General features: G+C 37.5%; 1 protein-coding gene across 4 annotated transcripts in view; it reads left to right on the plus strand.

Annotated features, from left to right (window-relative positions):
- SHPRH (SNF2 histone linker PHD RING helicase) overlaps positions 1 to 21,117 on the plus strand; it is a 90,842-nt gene that overhangs the window by 11,774 nt on the left and 57,951 nt on the right. For all 4 annotated transcript variants that reach the window (XR_011434358.1, XR_011434359.1, XM_070256205.1 and 1 more), the window contains exons 3-14: positions 1,734 to 1,863; positions 3,968 to 4,186; positions 5,228 to 5,306; positions 6,246 to 6,396; positions 7,539 to 7,647; positions 8,282 to 8,538; positions 9,981 to 10,640; positions 11,897 to 12,148; positions 13,264 to 13,342; positions 17,265 to 17,428; positions 17,541 to 17,797; positions 19,201 to 19,322. Coding sequence is in view for 2 of the 4 variants with exons in the window: in XM_070256205.1 (XP_070112306.1) it covers positions 1,734 to 1,863; positions 3,968 to 4,186; positions 5,228 to 5,306; positions 6,246 to 6,396; positions 7,539 to 7,647; positions 8,282 to 8,538; positions 9,981 to 10,640; positions 11,897 to 12,148; positions 13,264 to 13,342; positions 17,265 to 17,428; positions 17,541 to 17,797; positions 19,201 to 19,322 (2,479 nt within the window). In the remaining 2 variants the exon portion in view is untranslated. The remainder of the gene's footprint in view (positions 1 to 1,733; positions 1,864 to 3,967; positions 4,187 to 5,227; positions 5,307 to 6,245; positions 6,397 to 7,538; positions 7,648 to 8,281; positions 8,539 to 9,980; positions 10,641 to 11,896; positions 12,149 to 13,263; positions 13,343 to 17,264; positions 17,429 to 17,540; positions 17,798 to 19,200; positions 19,323 to 21,117) is intronic.

The raw sequence follows: 21,117 nt of genomic DNA on the forward strand, positions 1-21,117 counted from the left end.
CCTCTTCCCTGCTGACGCCTGCTCATTCTGTAATATTCAGCTCAGAGTTTGCCTCATCTAGGGAGGGCTTTTCTTAAACTCTGGATGCTGTTACATGCCCTTCCCCCGTCATACCTGATGCGCATGTTGATTTTTGCCGTGGTCACTTGTAGCATACTTAGATTTTAGATCTTTCTCCCTCACTACACTGTGAAGTCTTTTGTCTTCACAGCCTAGTAAAGTGCTTGATACTGAAAAGATTTTCAGTAAATGTATGAATAGATTTATAATTCATTTCAGGCTCTGCTGTGTAGTAGCCAAGTAACTTTATGTAAATCATTTAAATGCTCTAATTTCAGCTTCTTTCTGTATGAGATGTAAATCATACCCATTATTTTTGCCTCATACAATTGTGTTGAGAATCAGGTAAGAGAATGTAAGTAAATGTACCTTATAAACTATGAAGCAGGTTAATATGCTTTCATGCTAAAACTTGAAAAGAAATTCTAAAATGTTAAATTCACCTTTGTTCAATTGAAAACTGTCCTATACGTTTCTCACATTAAAAATAATTAGATCAATAGCCATGTTTATAGTTTCAGAATTGACAGGAGGAAAGGAGAAATTTTAGAAGTATTAGATTGTGATTAATTCTTCCCTGGATAATGAAACTGTGCAGCCAAATATTCCCTCACTTTGCTGATTGTGAGTGCCAAAATTGTGGCCCAAAGATAACAAGTCTGTAATGGCTTGCGTGCGTGTGTTCTATCCACCTGCCCCACACACCACGGCAGGTGGATAGAACACACACACACCACGTCGTGATCTCTTCTGTCTTCTCTGATCTTGATTTTTATAAATATTGCAACATTTATTGCTGCTGTAGTAAGGCCTCTCTAGGTGAACGCAAAGTAGAGTACAGATAATAATGGAATATAATCTGTACTGCTCACTCCTATAGGAAGCTGTTCGATTCTTGTTCTTTAGGGAAAGAATGAGCATCTCAGTGATTAGGGCTTTAGGTCCCTGATAATACAGAGAAATGAAGGGAACTCTGTTTATTGAGTATCTGCAATTAGGAAATGTTAAAATTGTATTATCTAGGCGTCTCATATAGGCTTCTCTCCATTTTGCAAATGAGAACTTCTCTCTAGGGTCGAAGTAAATGTTATGTTTCCTGTTTATTTAGCTCCTAAATATCAATGCCAGTATTCAAATTCAAATGTTTTAACTGAAATACTTCATACTGCATTGCTTCACCAGAATCAAGATATATAACATTAATCAAGGTCTGTTTTCCTAACCATTTTAGTGTTTGATCTGATAATAGGGATTCCCAAGCCTAATTGTGCTTAAGAATCCTAGCATATGTCAAAACCTCCTGGGAGAATCTGCATTTTTAACCAACTTCACTGATTATTCTGATCCTCATCAAGTTTGGAAATCATTGACTTGCTAGATAGAATTGGTGTTCTCATCACGTTCTCCCAGGTTCGGTTCCAGTTAGGGAAGTATTTTTTTCTGGCAACTTGAATGGTGCATCGACCCTAGCAGACCCTACATTTGTAGACTGAATTTGTTATTGCAAGTGAAAATGTGTGAGGGAGATTTGGTAGGTATATATTTAGTGTTTGTGGGGCAAGTACTCTGAATACTTTTAAAAATGGTGATGGTAAAAAATGTTTTTCTTATGTCCTCATAAAGAATGGTATAATACCATTAAAACTATTTTTATGTTGATTAATTCTTTCTAGGTTGGAATTTATCTTTTGGAAGATGGCCTAGCAAAACTAGACTTCTTGAGTGATGCAAATTCGAGAATGAAAAAGTTCAATCAACTCATGAAGAGAGTGATGGAAAAGTTATACGATTTCATTATTCCAGGTAATTTTTAAAGTAAACTTTGAAACTACTATTACTTAAGAGTTGTGGGTTTTTCCCTAACTCCTATAGATAACAAACAGAGAAACAGCTAATAAAACCATAATAAAAATTAAACAACCGGGGCCAGCCCCAGTGGCCACGTGGTTGAGTTCAGCATACTCCACTTCGGTGGCCTGGGTGCAGACCTCTACTGCTCTGTTAGCAGCCATGCTGTGCTGGTGGCCCACATACTAAAAAATAGAGGAAGATGGGCACAGATGTTAGTTCAGGGCGAATCTTCCTCAGCAAAAATTGAAAAAAAAAAAAACCTCTGTAAAATCACTATATGACAAAATTATGTTTATCTGAAATGTTCCCACTAATATATTGTGTCTTTATTTGCTTAATATTGTGCTTAGCTTATAGTAAGTAGTCAAGAAATATTTGCAGAGTCAGTAGGCAGAGTCTAAAGGAATCTGAGTGGTTGGAATTTTTGCATTATTCCTGTGCTTTTATTTGGCCATGGCCAGAGATTCTTGGCTGGCCTTTATTCCACCTCTCCTTTGCATTCTGACAACTCATCTCAAGAGTGTGCTTCCCATAAAGACCAGTTCATTTTGCTACTGTTCCTTGGCAAGAAGTTGCATCCTTGCTCATGACTGCAGGTTCAGAGTTGTCTGCCATTGCTTCCCAAGGGAGAGTGTGGATGGCTTGGCGCAGCTCATCAACACTGCTGGGAAATGGTTTAAATTATCCAGGTCCTGCTTATGGTCAGTCAGCATTATTTCAGGTGCAAATTATAGAACATTTCATACTGGAATATTCGGGAAATGAGCTTCTAAGCTTGCTTGTCGAATTGTTTCTGCAGTACGTTCTTTGCAAAGCTTCATAATATACTAATAATAGTAAGTCATTTGTGCGTGTTTTTGCGTGCATAAAGACTTAAAAGGAGGAACATCTCTGGTTTCAGAATTGGATGGAATGCTTTTAAGTACGTCTAGAGCTTTTAAAGTTATGGTAAGAACTCCATTATTCTGCCTTTTAAAAATGAAACAGTTTGAACTTTTCAAAGGAAAACTTCAAAGAATTTTGAAGGAAAACTTCAAATTTAGTTATCAATGCTAGATTATGCAACTACAGTAACAGTTTGAAATAACCAAGCATTTACACATCAATTGTAAAGTTTTAAGAATCTTAACATGGCATATTTTTTATTGAAAAAGTAAGTTATGTATTTTGTGGCTGTGCATAATCTTTTATATGGAATAATCTTTTCATTCTAGGGCCTATGAGGTATGTCCTATAAAAGTGTATAGGCCTTCTTGAAACAATTCAGGAGTAAATCATTAGCTAAAGAGGGTTTGTAAATACAAGATTCTGAGTTTTTTCATGTTATATAGGCACAAATCTTCCACAGGGCAATTGTGTCCAACAAATGAATCTGATATTCTTACAAATTTGTATTAATGGCAGAACACTTATCTGCTAATTGGCTGATGCTGCTATCCCCTATTCTTTTTTAGCACAGGAAATAGAATGGGAATCCTCGTCTTATTAGACATAGAAAAATTATGTCTGCATAGGGATTTTTTTATGTTAAGATGTAAAAGTGAAATAAATTATGCTTTTATAAACTGGCAAAGGATATTCACATTAAGTTCCTCAAATGTTTATTAAATATGTACAATGGGCAGAGCGTGTGCCAGTTGCTCTGAGGAGCTATAAAAACAGAAGACGCCGTTTGCTTTCAGAGCATTACAGTTCAGTGCAGAAGGGATGAATACACGTAAATGATTGCGCTGCCAGACAGACTGTGACTTATTGCTGTATCCAACGTGTGAGTATTACACGAACACAGGAGAACATTAATTCTAACCGAGGAAAACAAAAGAAAATGCCATGGAAAAAGTAGCAGTTGAACTATCTTGCTGGATGGATGGGTAGATTAATCAGGGAAGAATTAAGGGTAGGGCCTTCCAGACACGAAACCCACTCAGCAAGACCCCAGAGGTGGGAGAGTGCATGTATGCTCTTGGAATAAGAATGACTTGTAGGAATAAGAATGACTTGTAGTTATAAAAGGTGGATTGGGTTATTTTGAGTACATTTGTTGTTGGGTGTACAGATGTGTTGGAAGAGGATGAGGAAGATTCAGAGAGTGAACCAGAGGGACAGGACATCGATGAGCTCTATCACTTTGTGAAGCAAACACATCAGGAAGAAACACAGTCCATCCAAGTGGATGTCCAGCATCCTGCATTGACTCCTGTGTTGAGACCATACCAAAGAGAGGCTGTCAATTGGATGCTACAACAAGAGCGTTTCAAAAGCACTCCTGCTAGTGGCAAGTATAAGATGCTTAAAGAAAGGCAAATTGATCAGAGGGATTATATGAGAGAAAGGGTGGGGGGGATTGATTATTAAACAAATCATATTGAAAAGATTGATTTAGAATGGGTGTTACTATGAATAAAATTATTTTCTAAGAAATCCTTCATAATTGAAATCTGGAGAAATTCATTTGTGAGTTCCTTGTCCATAAAAGTTTGAACTGATTTTTCGTGTCAAAACATAATGTTTTGAAATCCGATCCATGCTGCGTGGATCAGTAATTCATCTGTTTTTCCACAGACTGGATTTTTTGATGAAATCCCGTGTGTCGTGTGGTAGTTCTTCTGTCTCCTATAGTTCCCATAAATTGAAGCTTTTTCTCTTTAATTTTTTCATTTTATGAATCCTATGTATCTGTGTTCCTACTTCATCTGTTAATCCCTAAAGAAGGCAACAAGAAATTACTTGCTGTTTCACTGACGGGTGGAGACATACTTCCCATTTGGCAGTTGCTTTAAACAACGTGAAATGTTAAGAGAAAGGACAGTGGAAAATTCTGACTGAAACAAACTTAGTTCTTGAGTGTTAGAGTTTTACCTATTTTTTCCTCGGTTAAGTAAGCCTTCCCTCTTACTCTCAGACTCATGCAAAATGTTAGGTCTGATCTGAGTTAATGTCTTAGCCCACTAGCATAGGTCTCTTGAGTTATCTAAAGACCTCACGTAACTTTCTGAAGGATTTGTAAAAGAGAAGCTACTTTGCTTTACCGTTAAGAGTTTGTGATATGTGTTAGTTTTCTTCTTAATCCTCTATAGTTCACTCTGCTTTGTTTTCTGTCTTATCACTTGCTTATATGGAAAATATTTGTGCCCAAAGCAAAGGATGCTAAAGAATACTATCTGAAGAAAAGAATGAGAAGAATCCTAGCCTTTTTCCCACGTGTATGTGGCTTTGCAGGGTATCCTGACTGTTAACTTATTTTTGTTTTAATGTGATTATCTGGCAGAAAGGGAAACAAACAAAAACTTGTGCTTACAGTTATATTCTTCTTTAGAAAATGCCCTGCACTTCTTGTGGCAAGAGATTGTTACATCTGAGGGTGTGAAACTCTACTACAATCCATATACAGGCTGGTAAGACGAAACTTTATTTATGTGCTTGATAGTAAAAATAAATGTTACGAAAACCTGTATGAGATTGGTGACGGGTCTTTAGCCTTGGCAGTCCCTCGAGAAGGAATACTAAGTTAAAGTCTCTTTCGCCTTTTTTATAGATAGCATAGATATAGGATTAATAGCACTTGTCATTTTTCAGTAAATGAATGCAATATAGTAGACTTCAGATGCTTAGTTATTGATATTTAAAGAGATTATGGGTCTTTGTAAAAATGTCGTGATATTACTATGGGCCAGTGTTTGTATTTTTCATTAAGTTTGTCAACTTCTATTCTAACAAAGTTTTTGGATCATTAACCGTAATTAGTGAGTCAGTAGGTATTGCCCTTCTTATTTTTTTATTCACAGATTCATAAAGGTCACAGAAAGAAGGCAGACATGTTTCCTTTGATTTATAGAAGAGAAAAAAATGATGGGTGTTTACCAATACCACTCCTCTTTCCGCAGACTTAGTTGTCAACTCGGGCAATTGTTTTTTAATTTTTTGTTTTGAGGAAGATTAGCCCTGAGCTAACTACTTCCAATCCTCCTCATTTTGCTGAGGAAGCCTGGCCCTGAGCTAACATCCGTGCCCATCTTCCTCTACTTTATATGTGGGACGCCTACCACAGCATGGCTTACCAAGCAGTGCCATGTCCACACCCGGGATCCGAACCGGCGAACCCCGGGCCACTGAAGCAGAACGTGCGAACTTAACCGCTGTGCCACCAGGCCAGCCCCCAGTTTGGGCAGTTTTTTGATTATCACAGTTCTTAATACTCATGACTGAGGGATATGAATTGTTTAAAATGTAGTCTCAAAAAACTTAAACTTTTATGCATTTCTTCCAGATCTCTTTGGAACAGTATCATTTTGATTTGCATTCCTATGATGTGTTTTTCTTGTTTATTCCTTTAGCATCATCCGCGAGTACCCAAGTGCTGGGCCCCAGCTGCTTGGAGGAATCTTAGCAGATGAGATGGGTCTTGGAAAGACAGTAGAGGTGTTGGCTCTGATCCTGACACATACTCGACAAGATGTCAAACAAGATGCTCTCGCTCTTCCGGAGGTAGGAGGAGTACTGTAGGGTTGGGAAAGCAGGAGACATATGTTCTCAAAAAGCATCATATGTCGAACATTTGCTTGGCAGTTAAGCCAACACTTTCCGTTTACTCTGCAGCTAATGATTTATATTAGTCATTAGTTAACTTCAAGTGGGCACAGAGAATGGGATGTTTGTGACCCGGCAGGGTTTTTTAAGTGATGTTGGCCAACTAGGAAGAAGATATGCTGTCACCAAGCTTCCTTCTGGCTGGCAGAGAAACTCCCTTAGGAAAGTACTATTATTTCCTCAAATATTTTGTCACTACTGCAAGTCTCCGTATTACCACTAAATATTTTTGAGAGCTAGTTTTAAAAAAATTGTACATATCTCAGATACATAAATCCTAGAATCTAATAATTAGAACGTTGTTAGTAATTAGATTGCTAGAGGAAACAAACTCTAGGTCCTTGTTCCAAAATATGTATAATTGTGTTTAAAAATATAAATTGTAGAGTTTACAAAAAAAAAAAAACTCCACTGAAGCAAGGATAGCTCATAGCACATATTTTCCAATAATAAAATCTAAAATCAGCACATTAAATCCTGCTGAAATGAGGCCACTAGTTAAGGGTATAACTAGTTACCTGTAGTGCCTACCATCCTCGCAACCTTAGTAATTATGTGACCTGTGATCTTTTGATAGGGTCAAGTTTGCAGAAGTAGCCTTTCCAATTTGAGTAGGGAATAGAAAATAGCTATTTCCTTTGCAGAAAGATGAGTTGGAGTATGCAGTTTTAACTCTCATTAACTTCTTTTGGGATTTTCTGCTCATTAGATATTTTAACTCTAAGTTATTTTCAATATTATTATAAGTTCACTAGGTTAATTCAGTATTTAAACAAACCTTAAGAAGTTAACTTCAGAAGTTCCACACTTAACATTTAGGTAATTCCAGATAATATGCACAATTTTGAAAAGTGATGGCTAGCTATAACCCCTGAAATGAAAAATAAGTTTTGTGTGTACGATAGCATATTTAGCCCTTTTGTTCGTGATTTTTTACAACTCTTTTGCATCTCCTTAATAGAAGGAGGATTCATTTTAATAAGCAACTCAGAATACTGAAAGCAAAACACTGTGTGACCGCTGAATGTTGTTTATGTCAGGGAAAAGTGGTGAATTACTTCATTCCATCACATCCTTCTGGAGGAAAAGTGAAAAACACAGAAACCCAGAATATGGAATTTGAACCAAAAGAAAAAGTTCAGTGCCCCCGTAAGTATGAAAGCTCTTAAAGAAAATACCTTTTTACAGTGATCTTTGTTACAGTTCTTGTGATCTTTGTATGGAGAAATCTTGTAATTATTATGAATAATTGTTTTTACAGTTGTTTATACTTTGCATAAATTGATTCCATTGCAAGCCATATTATCTTAACAAAAGTAAAGATTTATTCTTTCATTTGACTTGGTCCAGGTAGTTCTTGCTCAATCCATTATATTTAAGTTTCTTTAACTTACAGTTTAAAGCAGGCTTTGTTTATTCTTGAGTGTTGCTACTTCAATGTCTGCTAGCAAATGTATATTACCCTTGCTAATGGTAGCATATACATAGATAATTGTGAGAGCTTTTTTTTAAATAATTTTAAATGGTAGTTGCTTTGTAAGAATAACAAGGTGTAATTCTTCCTTAAGTTGTTTCCATTACAATAATTTATTTCTTAATGTGTTGAGATAAATTTTTATTTCATTGTCTTCTAAATGACAATATACAGACAATGTATCTTCAATAAATCTTTGATTTATTTTTTTCTTAACTTGGTCCTGAATGCACATTAAGATTAACTGCGTTTTATTTTCTTTGAATTTTAATTATTTTGACTGAGTTAGTGTATCGTTTTTGCATTTAGCTACACGTGTGATGATCCTGACAGCTGTGAAAGAAATGAATGGAAAAAAAGGAGTTTCTATCCTTTCCATCTATAAGTATGTCAGTTCTATATATAGATATGATGTTCAGCGGAACAGGAGTCTTCTGAAACGGATGCTGAAGTGTTTAATCTTTGAAGGTCTTGTGAAACAAATCAAAGGCCATGGTTTTTCTGGGACTTTTACATTGGGGAAGAATTACAAGGAAGAGGATATATATGATAAAACAAAAAAGCAGGTAACAGAGCATTTATTAAGTAGCTATATCTGATACCTTACAGAATGAGTTGACAGTTCCCACCTTGACCCTGAAGCTCTCACAGTCCGAAGATAAAAACAAACTAGTTAGGAAAAGCACTTGTGGCTGTGACTTTGGTTTTCTACTTCCTGAATCTAAGTTCCATCCCAGAGAAGAGGGCTTGGTACATAGCACGTACTCAATAAATACTTATTGAGTGAATTAGAAAATTAGTTAAGCATATTATAATTTAAAACAACTTTTCTATCCTCATCATGCTGTTTGTTGTCAGCAGTTAAAAAGTTTGGTCCATACTTAAAAATGTTAATGATACCTTATATTTGCCTAGCTCTTTATATACATTTTGAATCTTTTATCTATAAACTCTCATTTTTCTCATGTCATCATCTTATAAAATTTTTACATTTTGTTATGAAACGGCTTTTTTTGGGCTAGTAATTTCAATTTGCTTTTAAGAATATAGTTATAAATTTGTAAACATAAATCTAGAAAAGACTAATGACAACAAGTCAAAGTGTGGAGCTACTGGCTTGGCTGCTGTGAAAGAGATGGCAGACAAGAAAGTTCATTTCCTAGAGTAGGGGGTCTAAGATTTTGTCCCCGGCCGGGGTGGAAGACTGCAGCGAACTTCTGTGCTCTCCGTAATCCTTTTGCCACCAAGAAAAGAAAATCTCCTTCAGTTGATGCTATTCATTCCATGCTCAGTGTCCCAACTCCTCTGTTCCACCTTGGCTCTGACATCACTTCTGGGAAGTTATGCTGGTACCTACCTCTCTCTCTTATATACCCCTCTCATGCATCTATAGTGTCATTTTATTTTTTATTGTTTTCTCTTTTCCAACAGACCCCTTTGAGACCAGGAGCTAAATATTCCTCATATTTGTATCCCCAGCACCTAATACTGTGCCTGGCACAGAAATAGCATTCAATAAATAATTTGCAAGAGTGGGCACAGGTAGAAAGAAGAAAGAAAGAAGAAATTTGTTTGCTAATTGCAGTAACTAGTAGATTAACTTTCACTTTTTTTAATGCTATATTTTAGTACTTGGTATTTTTGTAATTGCCCTACTTTGTGTATTTGTGTACTATAAACTGCTAGTCTTTTATTGATTTAGGCAGACAATAAATTATAAGAAGTTGGTAGCAAAATATTAGTAGCTCCTTTTATCTTTCTAATTTTTATTCTCTCCAAATTTTAAGTATACAGTAGTAGAGCCTCCTTTTTCTTTTGGACCTGCAGACTGCAGGGAGGGTTCTTACAGAGATGAGAATGAAAGCCACCGATCAGGAGTGATCCTCCTCAGGGAAGAGGGTAGCAAACACTGGCTACTGGATTTTTATGTAAAGCGCATAAAGTTGGGAATTTAATTTCAGAAATCTAACTTTGTTGAAATAAACTCAATAAATAATATTTTTCATAGGCAATAGGGAGTCCAAGGAAAATTCAGAGAGAGTCAAGAAAATCGGGGAGCAAGGACACAGATTCTGAATACTTGCCATCAAACACCTCTGATGATGATGATGATCCTTACTATTATTACTATAAGGCCAGGAGAAATCGTAGTAAATTGAGGAAAAAGCCTGTTCCACCCACAAAAAAGGGAAAAAGTCAGCATGACATCAATCTTAACTCACAAGATCACTGTCCAGCTACCAGTGACTGTGGAATTATCGATGTTACCACAGCTAATAGTACATGTGTATTTGACGTCAAGCAAGAACATGAAGCAAAGGACCAAACTGAATCTCTAAACCCAGCGGGTGGTGATGTCCCATTTACTAATATCATGAGTCCCTATAATTCCTCAGATTATCGCTTTGAGTGCATATGTGGTGAACTTGACCAGATAGACCAGAAACCTCGTGTTCAGTGCCTGAAATGCCACCTGTGGCAACATGCAAAGTGTGTGAATTATGAAGAGAAGAATCTGAAGATTAAGCCGTTTTATTGCCCCCACTGCCTTGTTGCAATGGAGCCAGTATCAACAAGAGCAACTCTGATCATCTCCCCCAGTTCCATCTGTCATCAGTGGGTGGATGAAATCAACAGGCATGTGAGGTCGTCATCTCTTCGAGTCTTGGTAAGGCGGTTTGGGCTCTTTAAGAGGATAGGAAAATGTAAATGTAAATTTTTACTTCTTTATGATAGTTTTTATACTCTTCATTGCTTTGTTGTTTATCCCCTAATTAACTCAATGAGATAATAATAGTAAATGAGAACTTGAAGAGGAAATTGAGAATAAGAAATAGAACAGTAGACTGTTTATTCTTTTCTGACATCAGAAGTTAAAGCATTTTAAGTGGAAAGATGTGAAAGCTTTTGAAAAACTTTGTATAAGCATTTATACGCTTAGAGAGGAATACAATCCAAAGGCAGCGTTGTGTAACGGTAGCTGCTTGTCTGATTTGCCACCTCTTAGCTCCAGAATCATCCTCTGAAGCATCAACTACCTCATCTATAAAATAATTTAGTCATTCACCAAGTATTTATTGAGCACCTGTTATGTGCCAGCAACGTTGCTAAGTTCTAAAAATAGTACCTCTCACAGACTTAACTGTGAAGATTAAATGATGTGGTAAAATGCTGGCACTTATTAATGGTCATTTGATGTTACTGTTTACTAATAGTACTCTTCACTCCCTCAGTTCTTTCCACACATACGTCGTTGGGGGTTTTCTGTATTTCAGCCACTATAATAGGCCTGGAGAATATAGTAATAAGCAAAACACCTTTTTTGCTGTTGGGGAACTCTGTTCTGTGGGGCAGGCAAACCTTGGTTTGACTCTTAACTCTACCAGTTTTGAGCAAGTCCCTTCATGTTTCTCATGTGTGGGATAGGAATAATAGCTACTCACAGGGTTGTTGTTGAAGGAGATAAAGCGTAGCCCAGTGTCTGAAACGTGAAAGGCATTCAGTAAATACTAGTTCTCACTGTTCTTTTTCATACCATTGTGCTTTTGCACATGCTGTTTCTTCCAGCTTCTTACCTGCCTGCAAGTCCTTTTCGCCTTTTCTCCACCTGCAAGAACTCCTAAATATTTTTCGAGGTCCACCTCAAATGTTAACTCCTCTCTGATGTACCTTCTCAACCATAGAATTGGTCTCTCCCTGTGATGCTGTCACAGTTACTTCTGTTACCGCTCTTTTCACATTGCTTATGTTACTAGTCTCCACGCTAAAATGTGTCTTTCTCTAGACAGGTGTAGGATGTATCTCATAGCATGTTTGGTCCTAACCAAATAGAAAGGGCCCAGTCAGGGTATAGATGGATAAATGCTTCAGTGATCTTTGGTGAGCCTTTCCGCAGTGACTATGTCTGTGCTGACTGTTTCCTAGGTATATCAAGGAGTGAAGAAAGATGGCTTTTTACAGCCTCATTTTTTGGCAGAACAGGATATAGTTATCATTACCTATGATGTCCTTCGTTCAGAACTAAACTACGTGGATATCCCACACAGCAACAGTGAGGATGGGCGTCGCCTTCGGAAGCAGAAGCGCTACATGGCCGTTCCCAGCCCCCTGGTCGCTGTGGAGTGGTGGAGGATCTGCCTCGACGAGGCCCAGATGGTGGAGTGCCCTGCTGTCAAAGTGAGCACTTCCGCAGAAGCTTCGTGGGCTGGAGGAGACACGGGGGAAAGGGGTGGAGTGCCCTGCTGTCAAAGTGAGCGCTTCCGCAGAATCTTCTGTGGGCCGGAGAAGACACGGGGGGAAGGGGTGGAGTGCCCTGCTGTCAAAGTGAGCGCTTCCGCAGAATCTTCTGTGGGCTGGAGGAGACACGGGGGAAGGGGTGGAGTGCCCTGCTGTCAAAGTGAGCACTTCCACAGAAGCTTTCGTGGGCTGGAGGAGACACGGGGGAAAGGGGTTGAGTGCCCTGCTGTCAAAGTGAGCACTTCCGCAGAAGCTTTGTGGGCTGGAGAAGACACGGGGGAAAGGGGTCGAGGGAAGCTGTCCATGGAGAATTTAATAGTTATGGGGTAGTTAATCCATAGTATTGATATTGGCCAGAAGATGGCTATTAAACACTCCACATTCACTTTTCTCTTGTAGATAAACTACATACCCTCAGGAATTATCTTGGTACTCTGTGAATTGTTGCTGTATATGCAATGCTCACGTACATATGAATAAGATGGCAGTTTGTGTGTGATGCAGATCAAAGTAAACTCTATTTAGGGACTTTTCTAAGCATTTCTGCCAAATTGAAAGCTCATCATATAGGCTCTGATAGCTTTGGGCCAGAGTTGACTTTAGCAGTTTTTTTATCAGAGACCAAATGGTGACAGGAAAATACTCCTTTAGAGCATAGAATTTTTATTCAGTCTTTGTCTGTCATAGGCCAGTCTGTAACCTGAACTGAATTTATGAATCGTATCTATTGTCACAGTGGTTGATATCGGAGGATGGGCTGTTGAGAGGATGTAGCAGTCATTCAGGGAGCCTTTTCGTTCTACTCATACTGAACTACCTTTTCTCTTTGGGGAGAGACGTGGCAGCCCCCTTCTCATGAGAACCACTGTACTAGAAGATGGCCCATTGAATATGGCATTCAACACTGAGTGCGATAACACTGAAATAAGAGCAAGTGCATCTGACCTGAAGTAGGGCTTTTTGTAGGCTATTTTCATGAGTAAACATATTCCTGACTTCTCCTTTTTTCTGTCTTTTTCTCCTTTTTGTTTTATTTCATGTTTCTCTCTCATCAGGCTGCAGAAATGGCTCAGCGCTTGAGTGGGATTAATCGCTGGTGCATCAGTGGCACTCCAGTACAGAGAGGATTGGAGGGTAATCGATGGTTTCCTCCCATATTGCATATGTTTGAAAAGCTTAATTTTTTTGAAGAAAATGTATTGTTATGTTTAACGTTTGCTGAAATGCTTAAGTGTTGATACATGTAAAAATTTATATTTGACTCCTAATGATTTTAAGCATTTGTCTTTTTAAATGGATTCCGATGATTTTTGTTTGTATGTCTGAGGACAGCTGTGTAGTGAGTAGTCTCATTCTCCTAAGTTGAAGGGTTCTTGTGCCTGCCCAAGCAGTGTACATACACGTCTGGACCGAACTCAGAGTTCCAAAGTGGTAGGGAGAAAACAAAGAGAGAGACAATGAGAGAGGAAAACAGAATGAGTCTGAATTGGCTATGTCTACAAAAATAAGGACCATAGTTTTCATTGGCTGAATCCATAAATAGTGAGACCATAATTTTTCTTATTGTGAAAGTTATAAAATATTAACAGCTTTACAATGTCATACCTTACGCGTAAGCCGTTACTCCTTCACCCATTCCTCTTAAGCATTTAGATCGTGTCTAGTGCCCCCTTGCTCCCACGCACACATTCGACTCCTGCTTCCACATTATCTCACTCATATAACCTACTTTTTCTGTAGAGCAGACACTGCATTTTTAAAACTTTTATTCAAGCTTTGAATATTCAAAACTAAAAGTTTAAGTAAATGTTGTTTTGTATGATAAATTCCCTGAAAAGCTGTCATTAAAATGTAGTTAAATTATAAATATTCTTGGAGTCCTCTGGCAAGCATTCATCCTCAAAACTTATTTTTCTGAAAATTTAAGTTTTCATATATTGTTTTCAGCGGGGTGACTTATTCTGCTAAAATAAAAATATCAACATCCATTACTGTGACCTGAAAAACAGTACATTTTTTGATGATTATTTTTAGGGGAAAAACGGTTTTCTAAGAAGATTTTAAGTATATATTTAAATATTTGCATAATGTTAGTAAGTTACATTGATACATATTTATAGAATAATACCAGGCTAATTAAAAAGCCACATTTAGTGATCTGCTGTTACATTTGGAAACTGCCAAATTTGGGCAGTTTGTAAATATTTAGGTGTTAATAAGATCTCATTCAGCTCAAAAGTTAGCTGAGAGGGTACAGAAAAAAGGAAAATGCCTATCAGAGTTACTTTTACCTAGTTTTAATGTTGAAAGAATATGAGCAATAATTCCTCAGTTCCCTGGGTAGGTTATTTTGGATATATAGGATGTTGGCAGATGTTTGGAGCACTTATAATCATTCAACAAATTCTTGAGTAATTTTTTTTAAAATAGCTTTATTGAGGTATAAATGACGTGTAATAAAACTGTAAATATTTAAAGTGTAAAATCTACAAACTTTGGGCATATTTGTATACCCATGAATCTATTTCCACAATCAAGACAATGACCCTCCAAAGTTTCCTCATGCCCGGGTCTGGCCCGGTGGCACAGTAGTTAAGTGCGCACCTTCCGCTTCAGCGGCCCGGGGTTCACTGGTTCAGATCCCAGGTGTGGACATGGCACCGCTTGGCAAACCATGCTGTGGCAGGCGTCCCACGTATAAAGTAGAGGAAGATGGGCATGGATGTTAGCTCAGGGCCAGTCTTCCTCAGCAAAAAGAGGAGGATTGGCAGCAGATGTTAGCTCAGGGCTAATCCTCCTCAAAAACAAAAAAAAGGAAGGAAAAAAAAAAGTTTCCTCACGCCTTAGTTACTTACAAAAGAGCTTGCCAAACTTTCTGGAATTTGGGTTTCTCTTTCCTTTCTGATGTCTTTAACACTCTGATTCTTGCGATGTATCTGTTCTTTGTGTAGTTGCTGCAGTGCGAAGTTAGCCTGCCGGGACTTACTATGTTGTATTTGGAAGTGCAAGTCTCATTTGTTTTCCTTTTGTGTTAGACCAGGGTTTCTTAGCCTCATTGACATTTAGAGCCAGAGAAATCTTTTTTGCTGGGAGTTGTCCTGTAAATGTTGCATATTGGCTTCTACCCACTAGGTGCTAGCAGCACTCCCGCAATTGTGACACCCACAAATGTCTGCAGACGTTGCAAATGGCCCCTGGGGGGCAAAGTCACAGCCCTGCACCCCCACCTCAGTTGAGAACCACTGTGCTAGACTGATAGAGATAAATCAGATTTGATGATTTATTAATTAGCAACAACGTAGAGATCTGGTGAATCCCAGGTTGGCCACATATTGAGCAAGGAAGTGAGGCTAGGATGTTTTCATTCCATAGTTTGCCAGGCCTTAGTATGTTTCTCCCGTCAGGCTGAAATAATGTCCATCCACTTGGAAAGTCAAATAGGCAAGGACACTGCTCCTCTCACCCTCCATACCCGATGTCTGTATAATATACTTGTTTGTATAGTATACAGAGCATTGGCTTCGGGGGCTATATGAACCTGGATTCACATTCTGACTTATTAGCTATATATCCATAAACAAATTATTTAAACATTCAAATCCTTAATTTCCTTATTTGTAAAATAAGATGTTTTAAAGATTAATTATAACAAAGTGTGCAAAGTGTTTAGCATAGTACCTGGCAGATGTTAAATATTCACTGAGTGATAGCTGCTTCCACTGCTGCTGCTGCTGTTCTTATTTTCTATTTACGTATTCATATGTTTTGTTTCTTTGAAAGCGTTGACTTTAAAAAACTTAAGTACTTTGTGGTGCCTTTATTGGTTCATTTATTCTTTGTGACGTATAATAGCGAGCGAAAAATAGACAAGGTCCCTGACCTCGTTGAGCTTACAGCTTAGAGGGGAAGATCTATTTATTAAATACTTAAACAAATACGAGATTGCAATGAAGATAACTTTCATGTATGAGATAAATATAAAATTCTAACTATAACAGGTTTCAAAGAAAGAGGTCTAGTTCTGTGATGTCACATAAGAGGGATGCAGAAGGAAGTGACAACTGAACCAAGATCTGAAACATTAACATGAGCTAGGTAAAGAGGAGGGGAAGAATTCTCTATTATAGAGGAAACAGAAAATGTGAAGATCATGCGGCAGGAGGAGACCCAAAGAATGTCAGGGTGGCTAGAGTTCAGACTGCTGGGGAAAGCATGGTGGACTGAGAGCCTGAACAGGTGCATGTAGACCAGACCGTGGACACGTTGTAGGCCATGATAGAGAATTTTATTTATTTTCTTAAGAATATTAGGAGTTATCGAAAGGATTTTAAATGGTTGGGAATCATCTTGTGGTTAGAGTTATATTTCAAAGATCACTCTCTGGCAGTGTGGAGGATGGTTTAAGTGGGCAGAGTGGATCCTAGGACATCAGTTGGTTGGCTACAGTAAGTTATCTAGGCCCATGCCAGCACTTTTGTTGGACTAGGATTGTCCTGAGGAAATGGGAAAGTGGTTAAGGAAAAATTAACAAGGCTTGTAGAATGATCAGTAGATGTCCAGGACTTCTGACTTCGTGGCTTCATGGATGGTTACAGAATTCACCAGTGAGTAGCACTAGAAGAGAAGCAGGTGTGGCAGAAAGATTATGAATTTGATTTTTGCAAGTTGAGTTTGAAGCAGCTTTGAACCTCAAAGAAGAGGTAGCACATAGGCAATTGGATTGATTTGAACAGAAAATATAAATCTGTGGATATCTGCGTATAGGCAATGGTCCTTTCAGATGTTAATAACTCTCAGGAACCATCAAAGTCATTTAATTCAACCTAAATATTTGTTAATTGTCTTCAGAATAAATGTTGTAGATAGGGTCATAGCACAAAACATACAACAAAATAAATACTCAAAGGATGTAAGTAAGAGCCTATACAATCTGCATTTTAATTCATGGAAAGTTCTGTGTGCTGTGTAATGTCTATGAAAGTGGTTATTCAAAATAGTGATAAAGACATATAGAAACAGTTATTCTCAGTGTGCTTTTTTCTTTTTTTCTTTTCAGATCTTTTTGGGTTGGTGGTCTTTCTTGGTATTGAACCTTACTGTGTCAAACACTGGTGGGTTCGACTTCTCTATCGCCCTTACTGCAAGAAGAACCCTCAGCACCTCTACAGCTTTATTGCCAAGATACTCTGGAGGTCCGCAAAGAAAGATGTGATTGACCAAGTCAGTAGGATAAGTTATTATTGATTAAGGGTACTATAAGAAAAAGAGAAGCAGCGTTGGGATGGGAAGTTACATTTCCAGGTGAAATCATTTTTTTTTTCTCTTCTTACAGATCCAGATACCCCCTCAGACAGAAGAAATACACTGGCTCCACTTTTCTCCAGTGGAAAGACATTTCTATCACCGTCAGCATGAGGTGTGCTGCCAGGATGCAGTAGTAAAACTCAGGAAGATTTCCGACTGGGCTCTGAAGCTCAGCAGCCTGGACAGAAGGACTGTCACTTCCATCCTGTACCCATTGCTGAGGCTCCGGCAGGCCTGCTGCCACCCACAGGCCGTTCGTGGGGAGTTCTTGCCACTCCAAAAAAGGTTTTCTTATAATTTCCTTATGCTGCGATTGATCATATGGTGGTAATAAACAATATTTGAGCAATTAGCTTCCTAGCCCACAGTTGGATTCAGAGTCTTATAACTGAGTTGTCATTTTTAGCAACGTGGTGGTTTTTCTTTGGTATGGAACCCCATTTGTGAAAGAGAATCACATCATCAAAATTATCTTTTTGGTTTTGAACGTTGGTTTTAAAATTAAGAGTATTATGGGATTTGTTGTTTTGCTTTATGTTTTTGCTGCACTCCAGATATGAAAGGCTTTTGTTCTTTTCTTATCGTATTTTTTTGTTCCCACATCAGGTAATTAGATGAATTAGATATTCATTGAATATTTTCTTTATAATGTGCTAACTTTGTCTCTTCGATTATTTCTTCCTAATGTGTTAAGGTATTTATGTCCACAATACTCTATTGTCCCAGAAACTTTTTTTGGTTCATCAGATTGTGACTCAGGAACTAACCATTTTTTTTAGCACCTGATATTAAAAAGATACCCTTTCAGGTGCTGTAAGAGAAATTATATTTTTGTCCTTGCCTTTAAGCAGTTCATAGACAAATAAAGGAGATAACAAAGATTATAGATTTCTATAATATAAGGCAAACATGATATATTTCACAAGAGGTACATATAAATTGCTGTGGACAATTAGAGTATGGAAACAATTTCTATATAAATGGCTAATGTTAGCCTCCTGTAGAAATGTCATTTGTTCAGATCTTTGGAGAATCTTCATTTTTAAAGATAAAAAAATTCAGGCTTGTGAAGGTTAATTAAGTTTTGATGCTGAGATTCAGACTCAGTCTTACATTCTAACATGCATACTGCTTCAAATATGTTGTACTTTGTGCTTTAGGAAGATTTTTCTAGTTCCATTCTCCATTGACTGAAATGGGAAAAAGTTAAAGAATGATGGGATCAGACAGAAGATTCTTGCTAGAATAGTAAGAGATAATTCAGTTAAAATTGATAGTGGTAAAATGGAGGTGAAGAGAAAGATGTTGAAGATATCACAGAGTCTGTAAGAGTCTGGCACTCTTTTTTTTTTTTTTTTCTGATCAGGAAGATTGGCCCTGAGCTAACATCTGTTGCCAATCTTCCTCTTTTTGCTTGAGGAAGATTGTCACTGAGCTAACATCTATTCCAGTCTTCCTCTGTTTTGTATGTGGGACACCACCACAGCATGGCTTGATGAGCAGTGTGTAGATCCATGCCTGGGATCCAAACCCACGAACCCCTGACTGCTGAAGCTGAGCATGTGAACTTAACCACTATGCCACCAGGCCAGCCCATGATAGTCTTGATCTTATGTGATATAATACTCTCACTGAAATAACACTTAGAGTTTTCTTTCTAGTTCTAAACAGTCTGCCTTTTCTTTTAGCACCATGACAATGGAAGAGCTGCTGACATCTCTGCAGAAGAAGTGTGGAACTGAGTGTGAAGAAGCCCATCGGCAACTAGTTTGTGCTCTCAATGGCTTAGCAGGCATCCACATCATTAAAGGTAGAAGGTGATTGCTTTGTTAGCTCTGATTCTTCTAAATACTTAATGAGGAAGATTAGTTATAACAGAAATCAAAACCCCCCCCCAAGAAAGACACGCTCACTACTGAGCGTAATTTAGATGGCTTCCACTTAATGGAGAGCAGTTATGCAGACCATTTCAAACCTTCCAAGTTTATATATGCCTTCATCAACTTCCACTTTTAGAACTTATTTTTTTAGAGAAATTGGGATTTGAACAAAGATTTGGCTATAAATTATTAATCTTAGTCTGTAACAGTGAACAACTGAAAACAACCAAAATGTCTAGAAGTAGAAGAATGGTTAAATTTTGACATTCAGGGGAATATGTTGGTCATTGATTTACAAAATAGTATTGTTTGTAAATTCATTCTTTCAACTAATATTAAGAGTGTCTGCTGTGTGCTGGGCATGATCTCGGTAGTGAAGATGATACAGTAAAACAAAGTCAAGTCTCTCATTTGTGAACTTGAGATTCTTAACAGAGGAAGACAGACAAATACACATACACACATAATGTGTATGGGTATAGATATAGTGTTATATACAATGCACAAAATTTAAGCTGGTTGGAAAGATAACCTTATGTTTCATGGAAAGATGTTTACTTGGTGTTTCCCATCTCTTATTGATCACTGTTTTTCGTGGCCTGATGTCCAGGATCTTACAGACTGTTGTTTCATATATATTTTGTCTGCTATTTTAGTTGTTTCAGGAAGGAGGGTAAATCCATTGTGTGTTATTGGCCAGAAGCAGAAGTTATATAACTGGCTTTTCCAATGAGCACCATTTAGTAGACACCTTTCATAGAAATATGAGAATCATTATAACTGTATTACATAGGTTCAAGAATGAAGATTGAACATGTTAAGTAGAGACATTGAAACACAAATTCAGACTTCTAGAGATGCACATTTCAGAGCCTGATATGGAAATTATGCTTAATAAATAACAGTTTAGACACTGCGGAAAAAAAATTAGTAAAGTTGAAGAATAGAGTAGAAACTATCCAACATGAAAAAGAAATAGAATAAAGACTGAAAAATTTGAAAAGAGCATCAGTGAGATTGTGGACAACTTGACGTGGTGTAATATAAATGAATTGGAGTCTCTGAAGAAGAAAAATATGTGAAGAAATGTGTATTGTGGAATTTATAACATGTAAATGTAAAACGTACAGTAACAGTGGCACAAAGTCTGGGAGGGGACAAATGGATATGTAATGTAAAGTGTTTATACTGTATATGAAGTGGCATAATATCACATGACAATAGACTGTGACAAGTCAAAATATGTGCTCTACATCCTAAAGCAACACAGGAAAGAGTTAGAGGTAATAATCTAAAAGAGGAGATAAAGAGGAATAATAAAAAATCCTCAATCTAAGACAACAGGCAGAAAAAAGAAAAGAGAACAAAAGACAGATGAGGCAAATATAAAACAAATAGCAAGACAGTAGATTTAAACCCAGGCATATCAGTGATCACATTAGATGTAATGGTCTAAATATCCTAATTAGAAAGCAGAGATTTTTAGAATGGATAAAAAAACAAAAAGCAATATCCAATAATATACTGTCTACAAGAAACCTACTTTATATTTAAAGATGCGGATATAAGAGAATGAAAGAAGATAATACCATGTTAACTCTAATCAAAAGAAAGTGGAACGACTATGTTACTGTTAGGCAAAGAATATTGCCAAGGATAGAGAGTGTTATTTCATCACTGGAAAATAGCAATCCTAAATGTTTATGCACTTAAAATCAGGGCTCC

The sequence above is a fragment of the Equus caballus genome, chromosome 31, assembly GCF_041296265.1.
Source record: "Equus caballus isolate H_3958 breed thoroughbred chromosome 31, TB-T2T, whole genome shotgun sequence".
NCBI lineage: Eukaryota > Metazoa > Chordata > Mammalia > Perissodactyla > Equidae > Equus > Equus caballus.